The 16,557-nt window shown below is 34.4% G+C and overlaps 1 protein-coding gene across 5 annotated transcripts in view; it reads right to left on the bottom strand.

The window, feature by feature from the left end:
* LOC149808305 (retinol dehydrogenase 13-like) overlaps positions 1–13,995 on the bottom strand; it is a 32,780-nt gene extending 18,785 nt beyond the window's left edge. For 2 of the 5 annotated variants that reach the window (XM_089975813.1, XM_089975837.1), the window contains exons 1-3: positions 13,939–13,995; positions 11,685–11,876; positions 7,562–7,680 (exon numbers count right to left, since the gene is read on the bottom strand). In XM_089975813.1, coding sequence (XP_089831939.1) covers positions 7,562–7,680; positions 11,685–11,770 — 205 coding nt within the window. In that variant the 5' untranslated portion in view covers positions 11,771–11,876; positions 13,939–13,995. Of the gene's footprint in view, positions 1–7,561; positions 7,681–11,684; positions 11,877–13,192; positions 13,394–13,660; positions 13,785–13,913 lie in introns of those variants that run through there. The other 3 variants (XM_089975821.1, XM_089975827.1, XM_089975831.1) reach the window with 3 other exon arrangements.
* Between the last annotated feature and the right edge of the window lie 2,562 nt (positions 13,996–16,557).

Genomic DNA, 16,557 nt, shown 5'->3' with positions numbered 1-16,557 from the left:
ACATCGGAGTTGCGAAGTCACAGACAGCCAATTATCACCTAGGTGTCGAAATGTTTCCAAGATCAAAAGAAATTGCCTGAAGAAGTGGGAGTGTCCTAACTTCTTTCCCCTGCAAACAGACAGACAGGTTGAACTGGCCGCTAAGACGATTGGACAGGGGCACAGCGCCACCCAATCAGAATCGAGATAGGGGGAGACCTTGATTTGGGTAGAATGATATCCCTGCATTTTCCGGCAAAAGTTAGTTCGCTGAGAGAAATTACCCAGAGAAGAGGTTAGCGTAACTCCGAATAGCCATTCGTTATTGGCGGGAAAATCTTAGAGTGGGAAGGTCTAAGTACAGAAAGCTTCAAACGGTCAGTAGATATTTGTTCGGTCTTTGTGGAATGCGACTGCATTTTAATTGTAGGTCGTATGTATACTTTATTATTACTAGAATCGTAGTACGAAGAATTACTTTGTTTTGTTAATATGTTTGCATATTTTGAAGAAATGAGTTGATATTTGTAAAGAATTATATAGCTTGCCAGCCGTCGTAAGAGTTAATATTGTAATTTACTATGTGGGTATTTTATAGCAGACTAACACATATGTTCATATGATTATAGATTTTGCCATTGTTGAATATTTGTAATGTACAGACATGCGTCTGATTTTGTCAGATTGTAGTACGATGAGATTAAATATATATGTGTATATACTGACGTGACGCAATGTATTGATGTCTGTATAACAATTCGCTGATACTGTGTTATTACGCCATTGTTTACCCTGCAAGAAGTGTGTAGGAATTTTGATGTGTATGCATGCATGGCTGAAACAGTGACAGCTATCTGATGGTTAATTGTCGTTATAGTGTGAGGTGAGGTTCGATAAAACATTTGTTAACGCCTTGTGGTTTTTCACAGGAAGCTTTGAGGGACAGACCAGTTAAAGTTTGGTCCCGTAGTCTCAGATAGAGAGACGGAGGAAAGGAGGGAAGGAGAAGAAAGGTGAAGTTGAAGTCTGGGAGTGGAATTGGAGGAGATAATAGAGAGGGAAAGGAGAAGAAAGGAGAAGTTGAAGTCTGGAGCGAAGCTGGAGGAGATAGTAGAGAGGAAACAGAGACAAAGAAGGAGTTAGAGGAATGGAAAGAAGGAAGAATCAGCTGGAAGAAATAGATGAGTAGATGCAAGGACAGGGGGAAAATCGAACTCACACTGTAAATCACGGGATGAATTAGGCTGTCACTTGGTCGAGGGAAAGACGAGTGATTGGAAGTTATCGTTTTTAAATTATCACATTTATTAAATTGTTATTGATTGAATTTCATCTTCGTGTTCTCTATAATTTAACCGTCGGCACTGCTGACTGGGGGCTCAGAGCTGTAAATCTACATCATCACTAATTTAACTTTCTAACCTAATGAGCCAGGGTGGAACTTTCAATTTAATTTAATTAAATTATATTGGGAGAACCCCACCCCAATACGACAGAATGTCACAATGTAGCAACTGCTTGCATTATTAAGTGGTCATCATACACACACAGGTCATGAAGCACCACAGCAATTTTTGTTTTGCTGGGGTAAATTCTCAACTGCAAATTACATGTGTTGTGTGTGGCACCTCTCTATGCACCTGTGATCTGACAGTGATCACAGACTTTGGAACTGAGACTTTTAGTTACATCAGATGAAGAACTTTGTTCTTTGTCTGCTGATGGACTTTGCTCTTTCGTGAAAACTTCTTCACAAATCCAGCAGTGAGTGGCTAGGAAAACTCACCCATTATAATTATGCATGCTGGTAAGTAGAGCTGCTGCCGAATCCATTTGCTGTAATTTTGATAAATCTGAGAATTAAATCACCTGTGTTTAGGCACTGGCACTCTGGACATGATAAAGGACTGGCAGCTCCATCACATCGAACTGCTACATAACAAAACCCATATGGGATCTGTTCAGCGACTTGCATTGTTTGATCGATATTAGGCGCATTTATGTCTTTCTTATCAGAGCTAGACACAAAGCATTCCAGTGAAACATTCAGGTATTAAAAATCCACAGATATGATATACGGGACTTTCATCTTTCGTTGTACTGTAGTATATTTTTACTGTGTTTATGCCAGGCTCAGGGATGATTGTGCACTGTAGCTTTTCACTTATACCACCATAGTAAAAGTGAGCAGTTCTTAGTTGCTAAATACTAGCATACAACATCTATATGGATATTATTCACCCTTGTGCATACTGTGCCAGTTAAGATTCTTTATAAATACATAGTGCAATATTGATTCTAATTCTGATTAGATTTGCACTAAGGACAATGTCTGCATTAATGCCAGTGTGACCAAAGTTCGTAACACTACTATCAGTTCAGGAATCATATTTGTCAAAAGTTGTCGAGCATCTTTGCCTGGAGTGTAAGTGGGTGGGATAAATGCCACAAGATTTTCCAATTTGTCATGATATTTTTTAATTATGAATTCTTTTACTTGTTATTTTTGTCTTTTTGCATGAATATATATGTGTTCAGCTACCTCACCAGCAATAGTAGATGCAAGACAATGACAACGGTTTTGTTCAAAGAGATGTCAACTTTTCTTGCACCTCTGGATATTTGATTATGCTCATGTATTAGCCATTTTACCATTGTTTTATCTGAAATTGTTGCTGCTATTATCATTGCTGCTGTGGTAGTAGCAACCAGTGATGGTGGTGGTGGATTCAGTACAAATATGGATCTCAAGTATGTCTGCTTATCTCATACAATTGGTATGTGTATTCTCATGCAACTTAGAATGTGTATTCCATGCAATTTGGACTGTGTATTCCATGCTGTCATGCAAGCTGTTTTAGCTGTGGCACAGTAGGCATGTCTGTGATAAGGAGAGGGTTTAGCATCTTTCTAATTGGGAAATTTTGTCAATGGCTTGTTTTATTTTTTGTATTTTATCAGGATCAGAAACTGTGATCACTTCATTCTTGGTTATTATCTCATTTATTTCTTCTTTATGGGGGGTTATCTGTTTGTGCTTATGCAGCCACAGGTGGTTGTGGTTTTGACCTGTTTCTGTGTGCTTTAAAGTACTTGTGAACTGATCCACAAGGCTGGCAAAGTTGATTAAGTGATTTGACTCCAATGCCACATCTAAGGCACGATTGTGTCCCCAAATCATCATGTAACACCTGCATGTGTGTTTGGCAGTACACATAATGACATGTTCTACCACAGAGTTTGTATTATCCAAGGCAGCTTTGTATTTGTTACATCCCAATGCCATCGAACTTCCTATAGATTCATGTGAGCGTTTAATCTAACACTGAAAATCTTGTTCACAGTGATGATCTATCCATCACCACTTTATTTTCTCCTCTGTTGCAATGTCTTTAAGGCTTGATGGATAGCAAAATATGATAAAATTTACCATCATCCATAGGAAACATGGGTAAAGTGCAGTCTAAAAATTCTCAGATGAAATTCCCTATTTCTGACTTCATCAAAAGGCATTCTAAGTCCTCTAAAGATTGTATCATCCATCACTGATTGAGCCCAAACAAGCTCAACTGACCCATCACTGAGCATTATACCAACTTGAAGCATATGGCAACACACCATTTCATGCTGGTAACCAATCAGATTTCTGAGAATGTAGGTAAATATCTCAGAGAAGTTTTGTTTCACTGCTTTTAGTAATACCTTCTGCAAACTGTTCTTGTACTCATGCTGCTGCAACTCTGCAATGTCAATTATTTACTTCATACAAGATTTTCTCTTCTCAGACAGGTAGCACATTTATTAACTGCTTCTCCTATCTAGTACATTAGCATATGTCTTAGTTCGGATGCCATTCTTATATTTATGGTCCAAAGTATTTATTTAAGTAGCTTACTCTTGAACATCTTTGTCATTGATCTTGTCCAAAATGTCATTTTTTTGGGACACAGTGGGTGAGTTATTCTTCTTTTATGGAAGTACACTTTAATGCACAATATTCTTCAGGTTCTTTTTAGTTTTATTTGCCTCAAAAATTGGCCCTAGTTTATTCATTCTATTTCTAAGTCATTCCAAGACTGACCAACTTATCAATGTGCTTGTAATTTGTTTCAGAGAATGCTTCTTTGATAAACCAGTATGATACATTCAAACAATACAGCAATCTCAGTTTATCCCATCACATTTTTATATTCCAATTATTTGGCAGGTTTATAGACTTCCATGAATTTTTTTGGGGAGTCAGTAGCTTGGCTACTGCTTAACGTCTGTATATAAACATACATTTCTTCAAGTCCTAAATATTCACAACTACATCTTCCTCTGTTGTCAGTGCAAATCATAATGTGCTATATAACTATACTGCACTGTGTAGTATTGCTATGGAGAAACATCAATACAGAGCTCTTTTTTGATATAGTATAGTTACAATCAGTACATACATTCATTCACTGAGCTCACAGTGTGAGTGTTCATCACTAACATATGCTTGCCTGAAATAAGTACACTTTGCAGGATTTTATTTCTACAGTTATAGCAGAGTAGTATCAAAGTCAGGGCTTTTGCCTTTTTTGACACTTCATCCAGACAAGACTCTACCCCCATGACTGGCTCACTCACATCATGCGTGTTCTTGCACCCTCTTGGTCAAAATCAAAAGTGATCAACTCTCACATGTGTGCTTAATTGTTGGGGGGGGGGGCAAGGATGGGTGGAATGGCCCTAAAGGTGACAAAAAGGCACAAAACAACCCACTTTCACACTACTTATACCATCATCACAGATATTTACCAGTCATGAGCAGTACAACTGGTCTCAATATTTTCATTCCATGTAATTATGATGCATGGAAATTCACTATGGCTCTATGAGCTGTACTGTCGACATGCTGCATTGTAAGTACAGCATTACAAGAACAATACTTTAAATGAACTACACCCATATCATAAAAATTATAATTTGAATCCTGATCCAAAAATGGTACCTCTTTGTCTGAATGTGTTAAAATTCTTCAGCACTCCCATAATTTCAGCCAAATTTTGCAGCCAAATCAACACAATGAAAGTGTGAAAAAAGTACAGAGCAATCTATTTCTACATCTTTGCCTAGTAAAAGGTTGATTTTCATACCAAATGTGCATCACATAGAAACTATAAAGAATTGGGTATACTACATATTACACAAGACATCGGTTTGATTTCATTATTAACAAAGAAATCCTTGAGATGCATTATCAGACTTTGAAGAAAATGTCTGTCAAAATAATATTCAAAGAAAGCCATTTTAATTTGAAGAGACACTGTTTCAAGTTCTAAGCCATTTTTGTTTCTCCCCTCTGCAGATTCTGCAAAAGAAATGTACCCATTCATGTGCAGATCAAACCAGATACAAGAGAATGATAATTTTATTTTTTAATTTACAAACCATGAAAAAGCAGTTTCAAATTCATATTTAAAAGTACTAAAATATGAATATGAATGTAACTAATACCTTATTCTGTAACAGGAATCTTAACACAGGACTGGTTCCATGTTAATAACCATTGCTTACAGCGATCACAAATATAGCAAAGTGTTGTTCAAGGAGTAAACCCACAATTTAATAAATATGTCTCCCAAAGCTTGACTTCTAGGCACCCTGTTTGCAACTTTTTGTGCATTCATTTTAATAAAATCAATAATTTTTCCCATTTAAAAGTGTGTGTCTTCCATAGTCATGGGACAGGGAAGCATATATTCCCTTCCTCAATGGACCCAAGGTGCAAAACTGAAAATGACTGACACTTTTATAAATAATAAATGATCTTAGTTATCAAACAAAACCATGATAATCTGTTGCTGACCTTTCATACCCCATGCAAGATCTTTGGACATTTATGTTGTGGTAGAAGTCAGAGAGTATCCCAAATTGTGTGTGTGTGTGTGTGAGATATATAAGTCCCCATTATTTATCATATATGTAGCTATACATTCATTAATATTTCATATATGCAGCTATAGTCATCAATATGTATCAGATATATACCTATTTTCTCCATTATGTATCATATGTAGCTATACCATCATCAATATTTATCATATAGTAGCTATACAATCAACATGTATCATATATATATAGCTATAGTCATAAATATGTATCATATATGTAGACATACAGTCATTAGTATGTATCATATATGAAGATATGATCATCAATATGTATTGCATATGTACCTATTGTCTCCATTATGTATCATATATGTAGCTATACAATCAATATGTATCATATATGTAGCTATAATTATCAATATGTATCATATATGTAGTATAGTCATCAATATGTATCATAAATGTAGCTATAATCATCAATATGTATCATATATGTAGTATAGTCATCAATATGTATCATATATGTAGTATAGTCATCAATATGTATCATATATGTAACCATAGTCATCAATATGTATCATATATGTAGCCATAGTCATCAATATGTATCATATATGTAGTATAGTCATCAATATGTATCATATATGTAGCTATAATCATCAATATTTATCATATATGTAGCTATAGTCATCAATATGTATCATATATGTAGTATAGTCATCAATATGTATCATATATGTAGCTATAATTTTCAATATGTATCATATATGTAGTATAGTCATCAATATGTATCATATATGTAGCTATAATCATCAATATTTATCATATATGTAGCTATAGTCATCAATATGTTTCATATATGTAGCTACAATTATCAATATGCATCATATATGTAGTATAGTCATCAATATGTATCATATATGTAGTATAGTCATCAATATGTATCATATATGTAGCTATAATCATCAATATTTATCATATATGTAGCTGTAGTCATCAATATGTATCATATATGTAGCTATAATTATTAATATGTATCATATATGTAGTATATGCATCAATATGTATCATATATGTAGCTATAATCATCAATATTTAACATATATGTAGCTATAGTCCACAATATTTATCATATATGTAGCTACAATTATCAATATGTATCGTATATGTAGTATAGTCATCAATATGTATCATATATGTAGTATAGTCATCAATATGTATCATATATGTAGCTATAATCATCAATATTTATCATATATGTAGCTGTAGTCATCAATATGTATCATATATGTAGCTATAATTATCAATATGTATCATATATGTAGTATAGGCATCAATATGTATCATATATGTAGTATAGTCATCAATATGTATCATATATGTAGTATATTCATCAATATATATATGTAGTATAGTCATCAATATGTATCATATATGTAGCTATAGTCATCAATATAATTTATCTGCATCTCAAGAATTGCACGTGCCCATTTCATAAAGCTGGATCCTTTAAAGTTCCAAAATTGAAACCTTGTAATATTTACTTAATAGAGGTGTTTCCAAATCTGAAGTGGGCTGGAAAGGGCACTTAAAACAAAATGGGCTAATAAAAAAAGTTGCTTTAATTAGAATGGGCTGAAAAGGACAGTGAAATGAGAATAAAGATGGCCTTTCATTCTTGTAACTGACAGCTATGACTGTCCATGTGAACTGCCTACCTCTCTTAGCTAGCTCTTTAGCAACCTCCTTCCCAATTCCTGTGTTGGCCCCCGTGACAATCACAGTTTTACCATAAGCCTTTACATCTCCTGAGTACTTTCCACCAGACAAATAGTCCCTAAAAAATAAAGTCCCTGAGTAAATCAATGTGTGGGCCTACCAACATTTGTACAAGATTTAATGTTTGATAATTAATTTAATCACAGATGTTGGTTCTATGAAATTAGTAACCTTAATCTTAAGTCAATGGGGCATGCATGCTGACATGATGATAATACATCAACATGAAACCATGACAGAATGTACAATGGCAATGTATTCAAGTCAAAATGTGACCATGTTAAAACATACCCAAACCGAGTAGAAACAAATAATTCAACTTGATAATTTACACCAAAAAGACAGACATCAAAGGCTTCCAAATGTGTATGTTTGTTGTCATGCTGACCAAAGCCAAGTTTGATGTCCATGGGCAGGCCAAGCAAATCTTTGGCCATTTCTAAACATTATTCACATGACAAACAAACAAACTATGTAAAAAGAATAAGAAAGTTATATTGAGAAAGATATCATACTAGTTTTATGGCATACATGTGAACCTTGCAGCTGGGAGGCTTTTTCTCCCAAGATTAGGGGTGTCTCCTGTTCCTTGCATCACTGACTGAAATCTCTTTGTACTCAGATTCACTATTAACACAAATGTTTCATTTTTTCCTTCAGAACTTGTTTCCGATGTAGTATATTTATGGTAAAGACTTCCTCTGATCACATGACTGTGAAGTGGGTATTGCAAGCAGGACACTTTAACTGCTGATTGATCTATCATAAGAGCAGGTATAACCACTCATTAGCATAGTACAGTGGAACCCCGCTATAACGTGATAAATGGGGTTTAAAAAATTGGATCGCGTTAATATTGGGGTCACGTTAATGCGGGGTTTTACAGTATTTTACTTTTTCAGAGAACAACTCATTAGCATATATACATGTATTCATGTCTAATGTGTATGATGAATAGAGTATCAACACCATTTACTATCGTGCAGTCATGGCATGCAGTTCATCTATAATGCATGTAATTCCACTGAAAAATTGCACACATATTTACAATATTTAATAATTTTATCCACAGATCATTGTGTCTGAATTAAAACGTTAATATACAGCATGAACAAAATTATCAACACCGTTTACTTGCCATCTGATATTGTACTGTTGGGACTTGCAATTAATCCATAATATATGTAATTCCACTGCCAAAACAGCATACATATTTAAAATATTTAATAATTTTGTCACACATCATTATGTGTCTGAATTCAATGGGCAAAATTAACAGCAAAATTAGGTTAAGAAAGATGAAGCACGTGTACGGTTCATTACATTCCAGGGTCTAAACAAATTTCATACTAACATTTTCTCATATGTGTTTCCATGTACATTTATCCACTGCAAATTTCCAATAATTAATGCTTGTACGCCTATTCATTTGAATGACTATGGCAAGAATAATTAACAATCAACACATGCTTTCAACGTGCATATAACTTTTACTTCAGATTTTGTGAATATCGAAAAAAATATGTGTGACAACTACTATACCAATCACTGCGCAAAGTGCAGAAAACGACTTGCATTTGTAAACTTGTTTTTCCATAATGGTAAAATATTTTTATAAAAAGTAGGAAATTAATAACGAGTTCATAAACAAACACCATACCATTGTAAAACCCGAGAACTAAGTGCAGTAGGCCTGTGATGGTCACGAGTCATGTTTATAAAAAATTTTAATGCATGTACAATTTTATACCCTTTCAATTTCCAGCTAATAAAGACGACATTATTTACTGGTCAACTGATTGCGTCTAATAACACTGCCAAGCCCAGCAAACATCTTGGTGGCTTTTTTTTATTGATGTTTATTAAATTGTGAGAATCTTTCATCAACCACCACATTGTCTGCTGCTTGGTTGTGTATGCAGCTAAAGAAGAAACACATGTTGGCTATTGTTTGAGTAACGATTGTATGCAGAATTAATTGAAGACAACCACAAAGTCGACTTACTGACTTTACTCATGTACCAGTAATAAGTAACATTTCCGATAATGTTTATTTTGGCTTAACACTTCAGGAACCTGGTGATATTGTTAAATTTCAGAAGCTATGCCATGATTGTATTATATTAAAATTCATAAGCAAACTCTTCCCCAAAATGATAATAAACGTTTTACAAACTATTTCTCGTACTTAAAAAAATGTTCTTTCCTGGTACGAGAAAAATACACATACATGTATTTAAAATTTCAGGAACCACAACAAGATCATATTAAATTCGAATTCATACGCGATCTATTCCCCATAATGATAATAAATTTTTATACACTATTTCATGTACTTTGAACAAAAAATATTTTTTCATGTGTGAATGAATATACAAATTTTAGGAAGCCATGCCATGACCGCGTTATATCCGAATTTGCGTTATAGCGGGAGGCGTTATAGCGGGGTTGCACTGTACATTACATAACCATACCCACTCATTAGCATAGTACAGCACATAACAATGTCATTAGCAAAGTACATCACATAACCACACACCATTCATTAGTATAGTACATCACACAACCACACCCCATTCATTAGCACAGTACATCACATAACAATGTCATTAGCAGAGTACATCACATAACCACACACCATTCATTAGCAGAGTACATCACATAACCATGCCCCACTCATTAGCACAGTATATAACCATACCCCATTCATTAGCATAGTACATCACATAAAATCAAAGTATTTTATCTTGACACTGACATGTGGTCCGTATGTGTTAGTATGTGTTAAGATTTAAGTGACATGTGATCAGGAGTAATTTGGAAAGGATTAAAAATATTTATGGATTAAGACTGGATTACTAAGGAGCTCAAGCAGCATAAACAATCAACTTGGATTCTTACAGAAGGGTTGATTTGGTATCCGTGTTTAAAGTTTGTTGAGATAGATTATACTATGCATGCAATCAGAAGTAATTTGTAAAGGATTAAAGAGAAAAATGGATTATAGTAGGATTAATCATTACTAATGAGCTCAAACGAGATAAAACAGGCCAGTATGGCTTCAGTATTTTAAGTCTGTCAAGATGTCTAACCATGCTATACAAGATGTGCTCTTACTTACACCACAAACATCTCTCAATGCTAAAATGCCAAAATCAAAACAAATTAAATATCTTGCTAAATTCAATAATGGATAGAAACAGGAATGTCAGTAGTTGGAATTGAGCCATTTCTGTAATGTTGATTTTAAAAAGAATTACTCTAATTCAATCCAGATAGCACCAATCATCAGCAGTTTTAGCAGGCAGCCAGGAAAATGAATCTACCTACAGGCAGGAAACAATTTAAACTTCTTGCTGGACTCAGAAGAGCTGAAATAACACTGTACCATTCAAAAAAATACACTGAAAAGACATTTTCTAATCTGAGGAAAACTCAGGCTGACTAAAGTAATGGTACATCATCTCCTTAGTACTGAGATTAACAATGATGATAACTGCCACTTGTATAATCCAGACAGTGACCCACTAAGAAAGGCTAAAAATACTGGTGCCATAGACAAGAAGACTCTAAATGGCATGACGTTACTGTGAAATAACTTATTGGAATTAGAGATGATGTGCATATTTTAATGTCGGAAAAAGAAACTTTCTCGACAGTTGACGTTATTGTCCATTTGCATGCTAAATAGTGGGTCAATGAAAACCCTACTGCTTTGAATGTAAAAATCCTGACTAAATTTTACAAACTATGATATATCATAAGCTGACCTCTCTGTTGTGTCACATGCATGTTACTGTCTCATTGTGGTTTTGCCCCAAGTCTGTATGATTACATCTTCACATTTCTGTTTTTTATCAGGCTATGACCATGCATTTCAGTGCAAGTATGTTTCATCTTAAAATCACTTTCAGTGTTCTCAAAGATGGCTGCCTACACTAAAATAATGCATTTTTACCATTATTTGCCCAAATGAGATATCATATTTTTTGATGTGGATGGAATGGAATGGCTTATATGAAGAAGACCATGACAATGTAATGTATAAAACTGAACACTTACTTAAGTAGTATAGATCCACCAAAAAAGGTTCCAAATGCACTGAGCGGAAAAACAGCTTTCTGAAACAATTTTACAACCCAACTCATTTTGTTTCTCTTTCTCAGAAGACTGTTCAGTAACAATCCTTCTTTCCCATGGAATCCTCACTTGAAACTAGTCTAAAGGGGACAATGATAGAGTTGATTTCAAAGTCTAGAAAGAAAAAATATAGAGTAAAATAATACTGCTCATGCAAAAAGTGTGAACAAGAATTCAAAAATACTTTCATCACATAAAATTACAAGTATCTCACAAAAAAATAAAGCAGGGTTTCTGTTAATGGGTGTCCAAGCATTTTATACATTGGAATTACAGAAGGCATGATCTAGTCAGGAACTTTATGAGACATCATTTTTTATCGTCTTCAATAAGCAATTTTATGAATTGTACATCTGTGTAACTAATCAAAAAGCATATTATCTCCTTTAAAATTCAATAGCCATCTGCACCAGTCAAGTGCATATCTAAACAGACCTTCATCACAGGACAAGGTGCAACTTTTAATGGCCGGTGTTCTCTTGAGGATAGTTTTTTCAAGACCTTTATAACTATTGTCAGAAAGACTACCATTTTAATAAACTGATACAGATATTTTAGTAAGTCCAATGGTGGGACTTCAGGACTGAGGTAGCAGTCTTCCAAATTTTCAACCATGGAAGTCAAGGACTTTCAAAGCTGAAAAACCAGAGTGTAATCAAGGTTGGACCTCTTCCAAAAATTTCTTGCAGTATTTTATCTTTACACTTTTAGAGCAGAACTTTCAATTGGAACTATACAGCTAGTATAGTGCCAACATACCATTAAGTTACATACATACATACATACTGTGACAGGACAAAAAACCATAAAAAGAACGTTTCCATAATGTCAGAGTAGATGTACTATATAATAAGCTGATAATATTAGTGATTATCTTTAAAATGTTGTTACAATTTGTTAAAAGGATGATAAGTATCTAAATGAAACTAAGATATATAAATACTTCAGTATTAATACATTTTTATTTGTTGCATCAAAGAAACATACTTCAACTTAATCTAAATTCAGCATTCCTGGCTTCCATTGCATTCTAGCCAAATGCAATGCAAGCCAACAGAACTTAAAAACATGTCCATTTGCCTGTGTGAGAATTTGAATTTATTAGAAAAAAAGACACCAATGTAAAGGCTGACTAAAATATGACTTTAATTTGTAGAAAAGTGTTGATATGGGATGCCAAGTGTTTGAGATATTCCTGAAAATCGAACTTCTCCTTCCGATGCTTGTTGACATCAGAATACACTTCACAGTGCCATTATTTAGGTAGTAAGACCTCCACCCCTAAAACATAATTATCTGGTTTGATGTCTTATATGATAGGACCAAGTAAAGCCAGTGAGCCACAGTTGAGCTGTAACATCACAGTCACTATTACTAGCACTATTCTTATCTGCCCTTGATTCTTTTACAATTCATAAATAATAAATTACACCAAACATTGCAGAACTGAAGATCATAATCAATCTTCTTTTTTCCAATAAAACCACACTTTGGTGTATTTCCATACTGATGACATTTATATTGGCTGCAGAACAATAAAGGCATGATGCATAAAATTATATTTCAAGAACAGGTGCTCGACGCGAGCTTGATGTTGAGGGAAAAGAAAACAATAATCTGAAGGAAAAAAATATATACTTATATAGTATAATAGACAGGGTCCTATGTCAGATCGGGTCATTGGGGGTAATCTAAAGTATTTTTTGTTTCTCACTCTTTATGATGTTTGATCCTTCAGATTACTATTGTTTTTGTGGGGTTTTTTCCTCAACATAAGCTCGCGTCGAGCACCTGTGATTGCAAGCAACATAGTGAGGAAGTCTCGTTATTGGCACGATTTTTACACCTGGAATTTTTTGCAAGGAATGTATCCTGAAATCAAGCTCACAAAATCTTACAGAAAACTTTGCACCAATGCCAAGAGAATCAGTCGATGTGGATCGAAGTGGATGGACTATCCACGGCTAGCGAGGATAGCATGAAATAAACATCCTCGGAAATAGGTCATCCTTGGAAACGGATAACGGCTGCTACAAGGCATACCGTAATCAGTTTAATAACACCTGTGTGTGCTGTTGTCATATACAAATTAAATGCAATTCAAATGGCTTTGTATATAATTTACCACTAAGAAACAGAAAAAGGTAGTACCAAAATTTCATAAATATTATTTTACCCGGTGCTCGCGACTAATTCTTGTCATGTAGATTTTAGACTGCGTGCTTAATTTATATCTCTTACCCAAATTATGTTTCTAAAGTGGTTGGTATAAAATGAGAAAAGAACTCCTTTATTGAAAATGACCTTTTTGGCAAATGGATTCCTTTTTGTGTTGCATAAAAGACTTTTTTTGTTGCCGCAAAAAGTACTTGATGTCTGCAAAAAAATTCCCCATAATTTTAATTCGATTGATTTAAACTTACATTTTTAAAATATTGATAATTTAGTTGACATTATCCCTGGCATTCAACCAATAAATCACCGCTATATGACTTGTTCGAGTAGGTGATTGACTCAGTTTTTATCCTTTTAGTTATTTGCCTTTGATAGGGAAGAAAATCCTTCTAGTCTCCTATTTTTATTTTAAAACTAAATAATTATTTTTAAAACTAATAACATGTTGAAATGTATTAGCGACATTTTCCAAGATTCAGTTTGAGAAAGTACATGAAGATGAAGGATAAGACCCGAGTAAACAAAGCCTCTTGTAGGCGTATGTCGACATTATCAATACGAAGTAGAGTTAACATTTCATAAATTAAATCTATTTTTTTTAAATATCTCCATTTCTAATTTACCGAGTTTGTTTATGACATTAAACAGATCGGTGAGTCAACATCGAATCTCCTGCAGAAAATCCTAGGGGTGAGTTTTCTTTTACAAATAGTTTGTCCATAATAAAAAAAGAGTAATATTTTTATCATTTGTCGGTCGAGTATTAGGCATCATTATGTCTTACAGCCTAGGAGAATTCCATATCACGCTGACCGTTTACAAATATATATTGGTAATTTGTCGTTATATAATACATATAGTATGATATACATGGTCCGGTGCCAGAACAAGTTGTTGGAGTAATCTAATGTAAATTTGTCATTCAATATGATTTTTCCCCCTTCAGATTATTGCTTTTTATTAACATTAAGCTCGTTTCAGCCATTTGTAGCATGGATTGTCCAACATGTTTTGGACCAACATTCATGCGTACTAGTTCGACAACTTGGACGAGTTAGCGTTTAAGAACCCAATTTGACGTTGCTTTTTAAGATGCACTCATGTGACGTGTACCCGATACTTGAAGTGTGGAAGATCAAGTAGGATATCCAAAATCAGTACGAGAGAAAATAATGGATGAAATCTTTGGAAAGGACGGTTTAGTAGAAAGTACAGATTTACACACATGCAACACACGAAGTGATATAATACAGGATTGTTTTGATATCAAGAAAAGCTTGCCAGTGTAAATTTCAGACCATACCTTGATAATAAACTACTACCTTTCCCACCTGAACAGGTTATGGAACCTGCCAAGAAAAGCAAAATATCAACAACTCTGAGAATGGTAATCATATTTTGAAGTCGGATGTCGAATGGAATGTATCGGTAATGCCAAACGTTATATTAATACTGTATAATATTGTTTCAGGAAAGAAATCAGAGAGATGTCGAGTGATAACAGATCAGGGTAACTTTAAATTACAATAGACACTTAATCGATATCAACCAGTGGACAAACATTGCTCAATAACATATAGATAAACGCATGTTAAAATTTTGAAATGTCATTGGAAAACCTAAAATCAACTTTCTAATTTATACAGAAAGAAGACGATCTGTGCTGGGGGAAAAACATTAAATATAAAGAAAACATGCAGAACTATCAACTATGCCAAAAGCCAAATGCAAATTAATGGCTGACAGTCGGTAAAGATGTTCTTTGGTTAAATTCATGACTTGTATTTTGGTGTGTGTGTGTGTGTGCGCGCGCGCTAGTGCCCTTAGCTGGAACTCCCTACTCAGATTTTAAAGGTCACCATAACTATATACACTCCAGTATAATATTTTATGCATAAAGTTATTCTCCAGATAGATACATATTCGACAAGGCTTTTGAAGACTAAATTACAGATACTATTACCAGGGGAGTGATTTAAAATTACAGATACTATTACCAGGGGAGTGATTTAAAATTACAGATACTATTACCAGGGGAGTGATTTAAAATTACAGATACTATTACCAGGGGAGTGATTTAAATGGATGAATCGCATATAGCATGACCAACTGTTTTAGTATAATGCTTATTTTCATATACATGAAACATACTAAATGCTATTTTTACATCTCTAAGGAACTATTTTACACATGTACAGTTCTTTTTTTTATACCATATCTTTTAAATAATGCTGAAACGGGTCGACAAATATAGTTGTATAGTTTTATGATATTTGTGACGCTATATGGTGAAAGCCCGCGAAAGTTATAGAGCAGACCACCCTTCTGTCAAACGGGAGAATTAACATCCCAACATGTAACGTGAGGACAACGTACGAGGCAGGAAAAACAGCACAGGTAGCAGCAGAGACGAGGAACTACAATCTATTCCTACTGAACATTAGCGAGACAATATGGATTCAATCTGGACAAAGAAGACTCATGCCAGAAGAAATGCTACTGTATTCAGAACATAACGAAGATGACGCGCCTCATATACAGAGGTGGGGCTCATGCTTCGAAGCAAGCATATAATGCACTGATAGGATAGGAACCACACAGGCCCAGAATCCTCAGGGCA

The sequence above is a fragment of the Sinohyriopsis cumingii genome, chromosome 1 (genome assembly GCF_028554795.1).
Source record: "Sinohyriopsis cumingii isolate HCF-2022 chromosome 1, ASM2855479v2, whole genome shotgun sequence".
Classification (NCBI taxonomy): Eukaryota; Metazoa; Mollusca; class Bivalvia; order Unionida; family Unionidae; genus Sinohyriopsis; species Sinohyriopsis cumingii.
This window is presented reverse-complemented; position numbering and strand designations above follow the sequence as displayed.